At 51.4% G+C, this 13,688-nt stretch overlaps 1 protein-coding gene across 1 annotated transcript; it reads right to left on the reverse strand.

The window, feature by feature from the left end:
• Nucleotides 1-788: 788 nt before the first annotated feature.
• Nucleotides 789-4,974, reverse strand: Prr18 (proline rich 18). The gene is made up of 2 exons (XM_059272409.1): nt 4,779-4,974; nt 789-2,589 (listed from the first exon to the last, which is right to left on the reverse strand). The coding sequence occupies exon 2, from the start codon at nt 2,580-2,582 to the stop codon at nt 1,647-1,649; it is 936 nt and encodes a 311-aa protein (XP_059128392.1). The 5' UTR covers nt 2,583-2,589; nt 4,779-4,974; the 3' UTR covers nt 789-1,646.
• Nucleotides 4,975-13,688: the final 8,714 nt, after the last annotated feature.

Consider the following 13,688-nt stretch of genomic DNA (forward strand, 5'->3'; position numbering starts at 1 on the left):
TCGTAACTCATCTCGTGGCTGGTGTGGCTCCCTCTGAACTAAGGCTTCGTGTTTGACAAAACTTGTGCTAAGAAGGAAAGAGAGAAGGAAAGAGAAACAGGGACAGAGACAGAGAGAACACAGGTCTCTACAAGAAAAATATGTAGTTGGTTCTTAAAAATGTAAGGCTTCGATTTAAAATACAATTAAGAATTGACACACTAAAGTTTAACAAGATAAACATTAAACCAGTTATTGACTTGCATAAGGTAAGTGAAAAACAAAACACTGAGGTACTGCATTACTCTTCTATAGCCAACCTTATCTGCTTAGAACAAATACTTCCTTCTCATCCTTGGGGTTAAATCCACTCAGGCACGGAAGAAATACAAAAGAATCATCCCCTAGTTAGTGGGAAGGGCATGGCTGCTAAGAGACAGGAGTTTTACCCTTCATTCCAATAATAAATAAAATTTAAAAAGTCACTATTTACAGTTTACAGAGTCCCTGTGTCCCCGATCTTCACAGTGATGAAAGACACCTGCCCTCACCCACAGGTACTTCCCGCTTTCCTCTCTAAGGGCTCCAGGAGGCGGACTTGCCCTGCCTCGCTTTCACACAGGCCCCTCCCCGTTCCCCCATGCTCCTTCGGGAGACATTGCTGTGCCCTCAAATAAAGGCTGCATTCTTAGCAAATGCCAACCATAATTCCTGTTCCCTCCTTGGTCCAGCTCTTGAAAATAATTCTGTGGTCCTGGGAACACCTGTGTGTGGCTCTCTCTCTGTGTGTGTGTGTGTGTGTGTGTGTGTGTGTGTGTGTGTGTGTGTGTGAGCGTGTGTGTGTGTGTGTGTGTGTGTGTGTCTACAGTGAGATTGGTGTATGAGCGCGAATGCTCATCTATGTGAGAGTGGCATGTGTGGGTGATTGTGTATGTATGCATGCCCCCATGACTTGACACTCATGGGTATGAGTGTGCGTGCCTGTGCAATGGCAGGGGAGTGTTTTCGTGTGCATGTGTGAAAGTGCAGGGATGTGGGATGGCTGAGTACACAGCTGGAAGGCAGAGCACAAGTCCACCAGGTTCATCCTGTGGCAACAGAGCTCTGTTACCCCGGAAGCTCACTCACTCACAGGGCTGCCGAGTTACAACTTAAGTTAACCAGAGCTTCTAGGCTTTCCAACACCCAACATCTTTCTGATTCGGAAGAAGACGAATCATAAATGTAGCACCATGTCCCAGCTCTACAACAGGAGACCACCCACCCTCGGTGGTCACAGGCTTGCAGAGTCCCCAAGGAGGTGGGCTGCCGCCTGGGGCAGAGGGCCACTGGGACCGCTCCTTAGGGTGGGAGGTCAGAAGGCATTTCACAGGTCCTTCCTCCCCACGGGGGAGCAGGAAGAGCAGAGGACAGCCACCGGAGTCAGGCACGTCTGCTGTGTCCCGCGATGACCTACGTGGTGGCTCGCGGTGCACGGTGCACAGGTGGGCGGCGGGCATTAGAGGAGGCTGTGGGTCACCCATGACTAAGTGCACCTGAGCAAAGTTCCAGGCTGTGGTCCTCTCTCTTGCTGGCCTACCTGGTTCGCAAGAGCCCAGATGGGGCAAGGAGCGCAGGAGGCGGTGGTGGGCCTCTTGCCAGGTCGGGTCACACCAGGCCCACCTCGCTCATAGCGTGCTCAGATGAGGCAGCGAGTCCAGATGCCCTGTGCGGCCCCTGGCAGCGGCGGCCGACTCCACCCCGCGCAGCCACTCGGTGCACTTGCGCACCAGGCCCTCGTCCACCACCTCCACCTCCTCCTCGTACTCCTCATCGTCGTACTTGTGTTTCTCATTGAGCAGCGACACCTTGAGCACCGGGCGCAGGCTGGAGGGGCGGTGGCTGGGCATCGTGGCCTGCAGACCTCCCGGCATCAGCGAGGCGCCGGGTGGGCGGCTGCTGACAGCCACAGCCAGAGGCGCGTCGGGGACACTGGTGGGGGGGCCGCCCCTCCGCAGGGTCGCGGTCCTGGTCCGGGGACAGGGGACCAGTGGGCGCCGAGGGTCCGGCGAGGGTGTGGGGAAGGGCCTGCGCGGCCGTGCCAGCAGCTGCTTCTCCAGGTGGCGCCTCTGGATGACCAGGATGGCTTCAGGAGTGAGGCTCAAGGAGAAGCGCGTGGTGTCGTCTGGCCCGGACCCCGCCCCCGCAGGAGTCCCCGCGGCGGTGGCTCCCCCTGGGCTGTGGCTGCAGGCGACCCGCCGGGGCGCGGAGCACGTGGTAGAGGCTCCCCCACGGCCCGGAGAGGACTGGGGCAGAACGCGTGCGGAGGTCGGCGGCTGCGGGGTGCCGGGACCCAGGCCGGGACCCAGGCCGGGACCGCGGCGGCCTGGCGGCCTCTTCAGGGTGGCGGAGGGCCAGGAGCTGGAGAGCAGCATCTCGGGCGGCCGCTTCTTCTTCTCCCCGGCGGCGGCAGGCGGCGAGGGCGCGGGCGGCACGCAGGGCCTCCGGGATAGCTGGCGCGCGGCGGGGCCCCCCGGGGTTCGGGAGGGCGGCGGCGGCGGCGGCGGCGGCGGCGGTGGCGGCATAGGCTGGAATGACATGACGCCGCCGAGCAAGCGGATCATCAGTGTCCTGGAAGGGAGAGGGGCGGGTCTCAGTCACCGCGCGCGCGGAGCCGCCCCACAGGCCCAGCGACCCCCCTGCGTCTCCCCATCTGTTGCAGATCGCCCCGCGCTCTCGGCACACCCACCTGCGAGCAGCCACGGCATCTCCCGCTCCTTCCTAGCCCCAGCCTAAAGCCCCGTGGCTTCGAGAGAAGGCTCCTCCCGCCCCTTCCTCCCTTCGGCAACCCCGGGAGCTCCCTCAAACTGGGTGCTCCGGGCTCGACCCTGTGGGCACCGCCAGCAGCTGCCCAACTGCGGGCGGATCTGGATGTCGCCCGGTTCGCACCTCCGAGACGCGCAACCGGGCTGGGCCGGGCGGCAGGAGGAGGAGCGCGCGCTAGCAAGAGCTTGCCAAGTCCCGGGCTGCGCGGGGCTGCTGTCGCCACCGACTGCTGAACACTGGAGACAAAGTGCCCGAGAGCTGCAGGGGCGGGAGCCGGCACCCGGTGACCCAAGCCTCCCCTCTCCCCAGTTCTCCCATGGTCCGCGAAGCGAAGGCTTAGTCCACCAGAAGCCAGGAGCTAGGTCTCAAGGGAGCTGGTGGCGAGAAATTTCGGGCCAGTCTGGAAAGCACCCGGAGCCGGGCGGGGCGTTTCAGTGCTCCCTAGGTTTCACTGACATTGCTGATCCCACTCCTTAAAGAGTTGTTTGCACATTAAAACCAGTTGTTATCTATGACTGGGCAAGGCAGTTTGTTAGATAATAGCAACATAGGGAATATTAGACATTGTTCTGTTTTAACGAGGGACTGCAGGCAAGGCGATGTGTTACCACCACCGTAACAGGATTCAAAATGAGAGCCAATCTTTACCTCAACTCATTTTCTGGTTGTAAATACCTGGAAACATACCCACAATGCTGAAGAGTCCAATAAGTCGGCAATCCAACAGTGCAATGTACCCCAAAGTCAAGGGTTTTTACAGGGCAGCCCCAACACCTGTTTCACTTACAAGTGAGCATCAAACGTTTCAAAAAACTACTCCCCATCACATTAAACAGCTCTGGCCCAGGGTGAGTCAGCCACACATGGGAAAGTGGGTAAGCCTGTGTGCTCTGTGCCAACACTCACCCCACCCCCTCCTCTTCTGTTTGTTCTGCGCAGCAGCAACTGGACACTCAGTGCCCAGGGTAGCCAAGGAAACTTGGGTGGCGGAAGCATTTCTCATTGGAGTGGTGGAGAAGTTGGCACGGGCCCCACAACCCCTATAGGCATCTCCACCACACCACATTCCCTCTGTGCAAAAGCATCTAGCTTCCAGAGAGCTCCTCCTCACAGGAGCCTCCTGCCCTTGCCCCTGCCAGGGCACCAAAGGCAGTAACCTCTGCCTCTGAACTCGGGCCTCTGGACTCAGCTGAACACAGGGCAGCTTAGCTCCCCGACACTGAAAGCATGCTTCTGTTGTTTTACTCCAGGTTCTAGTTTTTAGGTAGTTGTGGGTACAGGTTTGTAAGCAGTGACCAATGATTGAAAGCTGGGGGTGGGGGTGGGGGGGTCAGCAGCTGTTTCTGTAGGGACAGCTGGGGAGGTCAACTTTAGAGAAAACCAACAAACAGCTAGATGCCCAGATGTTCTGTATGCCAGTGAAAACGTGCAGTGTCTGGAACCCACTGCTTCCTGCGGGTGGGCTCACATCACTGCCTAAGGCTTCAGGGTGTTCAGAAGTAATGGTGTTTGGGCTGAAGGTCAGAGGTGGAGGCGGCAGGGCAGTCTCATAATTTTAAGAGCTGACATAAACTGAGGTAAGTCTGTGCCCAGCACTCCTTGTCCATTCTCCTGGGAAAGTGGGGCTTCCGGAAGCTCCAAAATGCAGTGAGAGAGAAAGGACAGGACTCAGTACCAGGTGAGAGGCCAAAGTCAGACAGCTATTACAGGAGAAAAAGAAGAGTCTGTTGGCTGAGGAACCAGCATAAGTGAACCCAGCTAGTAGACATTATCATGTAAAAGCCCAGAGAAGCAGGTGAGCAGTTACCAGGGTGACAGCTAAGGTGACCCAGACCAGGGACTGGGATGTTCCATGTCACCTCAGCAACTTGCTCTGGCCCGGCAGCCCACAACCTGGGAAGCTACAAGCATTCCTGTCCTCCGAGAGTCCCGGAGGAATGGAAGCAGGAAGCCAGCTCAAGTATGGTCTCACGGAAGCAGTTATACTCCTGTACCTCGCGTGGGCTGCCCTAGCAGGGGAGCTTGTTCACTTCTGACAGGATTCTTCCAAATCTTCTGCTGCGGAGAAGAGCATCTACACATCAGCAGCACTTGTCCACCTCCCTCGGCCTCTTCTCAGACGCCAGGAAGAGTAGGACACCTGGGAGCTCTGGAGGCACGGGGGCCATCTACCGCTGACTGTTACGGAATCCGTTACACATTCCATTTGGTGGGAGTGGATGGCAGTGACAGTTGGAGCAAGGGAGATCAATCGTGACTTTCCAATAGGAGATGCAGAGGCTGACGTGATGGCTGAGCTAATAAAGACACTTGCTGCCAAGTTTGAGGACCTGGGCTCAATCCCTGGAACCCACTCACTCCTGTAAGTTGTTCTCTGAGCGCTACACATGTACGATGGCGGGGCACAGGCAAACACTTACAAAAGTAAATAAATGCTAAAACAACTTAAAGTAGTTTTTAAAAAAACGGATGGGGGATGCATGATGCATTGATTAGTCAACAAATACACTCTTTACGTAATTTTATACACATTCAAATTTACCTGGAATTTCATATAATGTGAAGAGGGAGGGAGACGCCCAACCTTGTCACATCTCTCTCTCTCTCTCTCTCTCTCTCTCTCTCACACACACACACACACACACACACACACACACACACACCACAAAACAAAGGAACAAGGGCGGACAAGGCTCTCCTCACGTGGCGGTCTGAATGAAAATGTCCCCCATAGGCTCATATATTTGAACGCTTGGTCCCCAGCTAGTGGCTGTTTGGGGGAGGATTTGGGGGTATGGTCTTGTTGGAGGATGTCACTAGGTGGGGACTTTGAGATTTCAAAGCCTCACAGCATTTCTGATTCAGGGCTCTCTGCCCCATGCTGTGGTTTGAGATGTGAACTCAGCTGTTCCTGCTGCATGCTCTGGCTCTGCCATCATAAACGCCAATTTTCTGGAACCTCCTGGAACCATAGACTTTCGCTTCAGTCATGGCGTTTTATCGCAGCAACAGCCAAGTAACCCATACACTCTCTGAACTTACTATCCCGAATAAGCCAGATGATAAAAAAAAAAAAAAAAAAAAAAAAAAGCTCAAGTCAGCAAGCCCAAATATACGTATTTGGCACTGCCCAGGGTTTTTGTCATTTCATCTTAACATAAAATTAACTTGCTAATCACCATACATTATATGTGTGTATGAAATTGAAGACAGCGATGTTCTAAAATAGAAAGTGGTGCTGGTGTCGTGGGCCTATGAGGATGCTGGACTAAAGTCTATCAAATTGAGCAAACAAGCCAAGTATACTATGTGAATTATTTGTCAATAAAGATTTTATAAAACGCCAAAGAAAATGAAAACAGTGGTTATCCCAGACATAAACAATAACCTCCACATTGGGAGTCTCCGTTTAACTATGGTCACTATTTATCATCATAAAAAACAACCTGGAAGCTTGTAACACCAAGGCCACGCAGCTTTTTCCTTATAACCCCAATGTGTTCAGAAACATTCAAGGTTACATCATACAATACCTTCGTTATGTGGATAAGGAAACAGAGGTCCCAAGAGTTAAAGTGACTTGACTAAGGCCCGTATTGGTATGTGTCCTATTCCCTATGTCTTTGATGCTCTGGTATTTGAGGCTTTGATACTGGAAAGACTGCCCTGTATAGTACTAGCTAAGTCCTAGAGAAAGCAAAGAACCCACATGCAGACTTTGGTATAGAAAGTCCAAACCACCATCTGTTTGTTTGGGCCCAGACTAGTCTCAAACTGAACTAGATTAGTCTGGAACTGAACTTGAGATCATTCTGCTTCTCAAATGTTGGGATTACAAGGATGTGCCGGCACGCCAGTTCCACTCTGTGTTTCATCAGGCCCTCACACTCCACACCAATACTCCTGTAAGGAACCTCAGCGCCAGGTTGTAGCTTCTAAGGACCCCTGTTCCAGCTCACAGCCTTCAAAATGGATTCAGAGGATACAATCTTAAACTTTTGTAGTATACCTAAGCTATCTGTCCGTTCCTTTCTGAAATAACCACAACACAGGCTCTGGACCATATTCCACTTTCTTCCTTCTGTTTCCTGACCAGTTAGGTGGCCCCTATAGGCTGTGGCTTGAATTTCTAGGAATCTGTGAATGTAAACTTGCTTCATGAAAACAGTTCCATGTCTGCTCTGACTACGCGTGTTCAGGTAAATTTCCAACAATATCCTAGTTGTTAGTAGTAAGAGATACAGGACTAGTACCTGACATTCAGACAGGAAATCCTTTCTTCTTTTACTGTGCTCCTACAACACCAACCACCTCCTGCAGTCCAGAGAGAGCTGAAGTGCAGGGATGTGTCTCTGAAGAGGACCAAGTGAGATCATAAAGATAACTGCTGCTGGAATAAAAGTTAAACACAGTACAAATGCATAGTGACATACGGTGTTAATTACTATTCCCAGAAGCATCTAAAGGAATATGCATAGTATTTGTTGAGGTTGTGCTTATGCTCACATGTGGAAGGAGGTTAACATGAAATTGAGCTGGAGCTAGAGAAAGGAACCAAAGTTTGCTCACCTGGGTTTTGTGCTTACCTTATGGGCATCCGTGGAAGTTTGGCCTAAGCAGGGTAACATTAGAAATGCTTAGCCTGGTGGTCAATGATTATAAACTCAGCACTGGTATTGAGGTAGGAAGGTGGTATTGGGGGTATTGAGGCAGGAAGAATATGATCAAGAAGCCAGCCTGGGTCAGAGTGGATGTGAGAAGTCACTCTGCTTGTCTATGTGCACGTGGGAATGAGGAGAGCCAATGATCCACCTGCACACGTTGGTGTATCTGGAGTGAATCGACCTTGAAGAAAGCTTTTATACTCCATATCTGAGGAAATTAAGACATGGTTATCTACTTCCTAGCCAGATCAGCTAAGCTGTTCTAAATGGTCTGACATCATACACATTGGGCTCTAAGAGCTGTCTTTGTGAGAATGCTGTATTCCTGGGGTGAATTCATTGATGTAAGGAGCTGTGGGTAAAGTGATGCAGAGATGGCAAAGAGAATACCCACCTCTCACTGCTCTAAAGAAGTTAGAGCAAGCTCATAAAAGGTCCAGGATTTTGAACATCCCAGAAACCAGTTAAGATAGTGAAGAGGACTTTCCTTGACTAGAATGAGACAGGGCAGAAAGAGGCATTGACTCATCCCTGAGCTCTCCTGAGAGCAGAATTTCTCAGCTCCCTTTGAAAGCTTGTGGTCCTGAGTCAGTTTGGGACTTCAGGAAAATGTGCATTATTTATGTAAACATCATGACTTTTGGATGCATGTCACTTGCTGCAGGACCTGAGATGTTAAGATGACTGCAGGTTAATTTTCTTCTTTTTCGGCACAGCAGCAACCAGGTAACTATTATCTTTACTAACTCTGCTCAATGTATGGAGAAGAGATAACTAAAGATTTCAAATGCCCGAAACCCCAATCTTATTAATAAAACAGAAAATAGCTCAATAGTTTTCTGGTCTACCACTAATTTCTGTTTCATTTTTGTTGGGAGTACAATTTTAAAATAATTTAATCATTTCTCTACATGTGTATGAAATTAACTTGACTCTCTACTTTCCTGGGACAATCATTTTGGCCTCTTGATGAATGGAATTAATAAAAATGGATATTTTGATATTAAAAAATTAAATTAACTTGCTTCTAGACTTTAAATATAACATGGTAATTACCACAACCTTAAAGATATTTTCAGAATGAGTAAAATGACGACGTCCAGGTCCCATTGCCACGGCAGGTGGTTCTCAAAGGCGTGAACTGTAGTTCTTTTTCACTCTTTTAACTCTTTTAAGGGGCCCACCACCCAGCTCTCAAATAATCACGCACAGAGACTTTTTCTTTCTTACAAATGCCCGGCCTTAGCTTGGCTTGTTGCTAGCCAGCTTTTTCTTAAATTATCCTGTCTACCTTTTGTCTCTGGGCTTTTTCCTTTTCTTACTTCTGTAATCTTACATTCACTCTTAATACGTGGCTGGCTGTATGGCTGGGTGGCTGGATGTGTGGCTGGGTGGCTGGCTCCTGGAGTCCTCCTCTCCTTGTTCTCTTGTTTCTTCTTTTTTCCTCCCAGATTTCTCTTTCTATTTATTCTCTCTACCTGCCAGCCCTGCCTATCCTTTCTCCTGCCTTGCTATTGGCTGTTCAGCTCTTTACAGACCCATCAGGTGTTTTAGACAGGCAAAGTAACACAGCGGCATCAAATGCAACCTAATGGAATGAAACACATCTTTGCATCATTAAACAAATGTTCCACAGCATAAACAAATGTAACACATCTTAAATTAATATTCTACAACAGTGAACTGCCTGTAGAAAGGCGCCCCAGCTGTGGTGATAGTCCATCCCCCCCAGATGAGCCACAGATGTGCACACACCTGCCAGGCCACTTGCTCGCAATTTCACAAGGAGTCACCAGGGGAAAAAGCCAGACAGTGATCAGATGGCAGTAAGACCATGACTCTAAGAAGCACTTCATGATTCTCACAACCTCTTGGCTTTACCAAGGCACATCATACTTAAATGTCCATCTGGGAAAACTCCAGAACATCCCAATGCACTGCTTTCCTAACTATTCCACACATTACTCTTCCAGTTGTTTTCTTCAGACTTCACTTTGTTTCATGTATGTGTGCACACATGCTTGCACGTGTGTGGCACGCTTCCGTGTGCGGGTGTAGGCCAGAGGTTGGCATCAGGTGTCTTCCTCAGCTGCTCTCTATTTGCCCAGGCAGGTTCTGGCACAGAACCTCGCGTTTGCCTACTTGGCTAGTCTGGTTAGCCAGCTTGCGCCAGGGATCCTGCCTCTGGGAGTACTGGCTGTGTGGGTGCTGGGGAACCAGACTCCAGTTCTCAGGCTTGCACAGCAGAGGCTCTACCCACTGGGCCATCCTCCCAGCCCCATTTCTGTATTTCAATTTAAATAATTAAACTCATTATAGCAATAAGCAGCCAAAAATCTAACCTCAACTAACCCTGAACTTTAAGACAGGAAAAGCGTATTCGACTGCACCATTTCATGCAATTTACACTCATTGTGTTAATATTAAATTCAACACTAATATTTTCCCCACAGATTGGGAGTTTAGCCTGACTCTTTAGCCCCAGTTTTAAGCAGTCTTTTTAAGTCATTTCCCTGTGGGCTAGGGACAGGGGCACTGCAGGAAGGGGGTCTGGGTGGGATGGAGGCACATAGTAACATCATCAGCCTTCAGTGGAACCAGGAAATCCAGCACCAACCTTAGGTGCTTTTATACAAGCGTGAATATTCCAAATGACCTCACATTTTTCCTGACAGTTTTATACTTCAAGAGCTGGCTTAGGCAGCTTTTAGGGACGCGGTGAGCAAAGTCTGTGCTTTCTTAGGCCACACCAGTGTGGGCGGAGACAAAGCAGCTTGCAAACTGGGCATGAGATGCTTGCCTCCGCCCCACCCTGGGGCTGGTCACTCTCCAGAATCCTGCCAGCCCCACTCCTGGGACTGCTGGAAACCTAAGCTGCCACAGCACTGGTCCCTGTTGCATACATCCAGCTCCTGACACTGACGTTACACTCGATGCCCCAGGATGAGAAGCTGCCACAAGGCACATTCACCATGACTGTCATCTGCCACCAGCGTGGTGTAAAGAACACTCGACTGTCTCGGGCTGACAGAGGTTGTACCGACAACCTGACCTGGATCCTGGACCTGCTCAGTCAGGTAGTGGGTCATCCTGGGAACACCCAGACCCCAAGGCACTGCATCCCAGGCTCAGTGGTAAGGTAAGAGCTTCCTCTGCCTTTAACTTCAGGCTCCTCCCACAGAGGCCTGGCCCCTTTTTGAATGGTCTATGTACTGAGTACTACCTACCAGGCTCTATCACTCATTCACTCTTGCCAGCCATCCTGTGGAGTCAACTGAGGCTGAGTGAAGCTCTTGCCCAGGCTATGGATCTCACACCTTTACAATGCTCAAACCTCTATATGGCTGTGGAGTGTAGACAATCCTAGTGAGGGCCATTACCTCGGCTCCAGATAACCTGCTTACGACATGCATCTCCCAGGTGCTATGCACAGAGGCCACACTTGTAACCCTTTGAGGATCTGGAAAGGGCCATGAAGTCCCTCCAGGCCTGTCTGCAGCACCCATTTTCCTGATGTGGGCCCTGCCGTGGGTTTTCTCTGGGGAGACTCCTTTCTTGTGTAAACTGATGTTAGCTGACCAGAAGACAAGTGGGCTGGGATATGCTACTGTGTGCACCGCCAGGTGTGACCCTGGCTTATGCTGAGGAATTAGCTCCACAGCACGGAAGGAGGGCTGCAGGACGCTGAGTGAGACAAGCAGGTGGGACAGATCATCCGTGCCCACACTAAGGACCGACCCTGGCGTTCAGAAGCCAGAAAGAAACACGTCTCCGGAGCGCTGACCGGATTACCTAACAGCCTGCCTCACAAGGCTCACTCCACAACAGCTGTGCCCTCGGGCACTGCAGCCCACCTGTCCCCTCCCTCCCACCGAGGACACAGAATCTGTCTGTCCTCCGTCCCTCCCACCAACAGTCCTCCAAACTCTCCTTCAGGTCCGGGGCTGAAAACGGAAGGCTAAACTGGATCTATCTGAATCTCAGTGTCCCTGTCACTATCTACAACTGCTGCCCTATGCCCAGCACTTCAGTATGCCCGGTTCCCCTCCTCCCCACACCGGCACTCACCAACCTTTTTTTCCCCTTATTTTTTTGTTTTCAACACATCTGACTGAAGTTTCCCCTCCCTCCATGCCTCCCAGTCCCTCTCACCCACCCAGATTCACTCTTCTGTTTCCCTTCAGAAAAGAGCAGGCCTCCCCGGGATATCAACCGAACACGTCATAAGATGCAATAAGACTAGGCACAAACCCTCGTATCAAGGCTGGGCGAGGCAGCCCAGTAGGAGGATCCCAAGAGCGGGGAGTCAGAGACCCCCACTCCCGCTGTAAGGAGTCCCACGAGGAGGCCAAGCTAATAGCTACAAGGTGTATGCAGAGGACCCAGCACAGATCCGTGCAGGCTCTGTGAGCCCCTAAGATCCCTGCTGAGCTGATTCTATGAGCTGTATTCTCCTAGAGACCTCGACCCTTCTGGCTCCTACAATTCTTCCTCCCCCTCTTCCACGAGGTTCCCCGAGCTCCAAGGGGAAGGGCCTGATGGAGATCTCCAATTTGGGCTCTCTCTCCACCTAATGTTTGGCTGTGAGTCTCTCTGATGATGACTGGGTTAGGCACCGATCTATGAGTATCATTAACAATCATTTCATTGATTTTTTTTTCTTTTTTCTAATCCTAGCTCTCTGGGTTATCCAGCCTCTGGTTCCTGGTCATCCAGATAGTGTCCAACATGGGCTCCCTCTTGTGGCATGATCCTCAAATTAGACCATTCTGTCTGGCCACGCCCACAAGTTCTGCGCCTCCACTGCCCCAGCACATCTTGCAGGCAGGATAGATTATAGGTCACAGGTTTTGTGGCTGGGTTAGTCCCACTCCCACCACTGGAGGCCTTACCTGGTTACAGGAGATGGCTGGTTCAGACTCCATATCCTCCATTACTAGGCGTCCTTGCTGGGGTCCCCCTCATGGAGTCCTGGAGTTTCTACTGCACTACGTTTCCACATCACCCCTGCCCCTGATGCCCTACGAATCCTTTCCAGCACCATGCCCACGTCTTGCAATGCCTGTGCAGGCTGCCACCGCTGCTGCCGTCTGGCCCAGGACTGAGGGCCCATCCTCTCTTACCTGGGAAGACCCGAGATCCCAGCAAAGGCAAAACCCTGCCTTCCATGAATCTCTCCACTTGAGCTGACTTAGGAACCGACTTCTCCGTTCTAGGGCCACTCTGCACCCTAAGGTGGACATTTTTGCCCGAAGTTGCTCATGTTGCCCTGGGACCTGAGCCAGCACTCAGCTCCCACAAAGTGTTGCTGTGAGCCACCCCGATCCTCTCAAAGGAAGAACTCCAGGGTCTGCTAGCTAGGCTATCTGGATCCAGCTTTTCCTTGGGACTGGCTATACCCAGTCAACACATGGCACAAAGTGAGCAGACAGCACCTGAATTTTAAAGTCTACTTGGAGATACTTTTCAAGGGGGAATCCCCAATTCTGCTTTCTTCAGAAGGTATGGCTCCCACATCTGGAGAAGCAGAACCAGATGATTCAAAGGAGCAGCATGATAAAATGTACAGCCAGGCGTGGCCACCTCTCCTAGAATCTGGCCCACTGGACAGGACAGGCACTTTAGAAAAGCCAAGAACCTGGAGGGAGCATTGCACATGTCTTCAGTGTGCTTCTGTCTGCACTCTGCTCCCCCTCCACTGTCAGGTGTGAACTGTCCTCAGTGTGCTGCTGTCTGCACTCTGCTCCTCTCCACTGTCAAGTGTGAACTGTCCTCAGTGTGCTGCTGTCTGCACTCTGCTCCTCCTCGTCAGGTGTGAACTGTCCTCAGTGTGCTGCTGTCTGCACTCTGCTCCCCCTCCACTGTCAGGTGTGAACTGTCCTCAGTGTGCTGCTGTCTGCACTCTGCTCCCCCTCCACTGTCAGGTGTGAACTGTCCTCAGTGTGCTGCTGTCTGCACTCTGCTCCCCCTCCACTGTCAGGTGTGAACTGTCCTAAGTGTGCTTCTGTCTGCACTCTGCTCCCCCTCCACTGTCAGGTGTGAACTGTCCTAAGTGTGCTGCTGTCTGCACTCTGCTCCCCCTCTACTGTCAGGTGTGAACTGTCCTAAGTGTGCTGCTGTCTGCACTCTGCTCCCCCTCTACTGTCAGGTGTGAACTGTCCTCAGTGTGCTTCTGTCTGCACTCTGCTCCCCCTCTACTGTCAGGTGTGAACTGTCCTCAGTGCTTCTGTCTGTACTGTT

Source organism: Peromyscus eremicus, chromosome 8b, assembly GCF_949786415.1.
Source record: "Peromyscus eremicus chromosome 8b, PerEre_H2_v1, whole genome shotgun sequence".
Lineage (NCBI taxonomy): Eukaryota > Metazoa > Chordata > Mammalia > Rodentia > Cricetidae > Peromyscus > Peromyscus eremicus.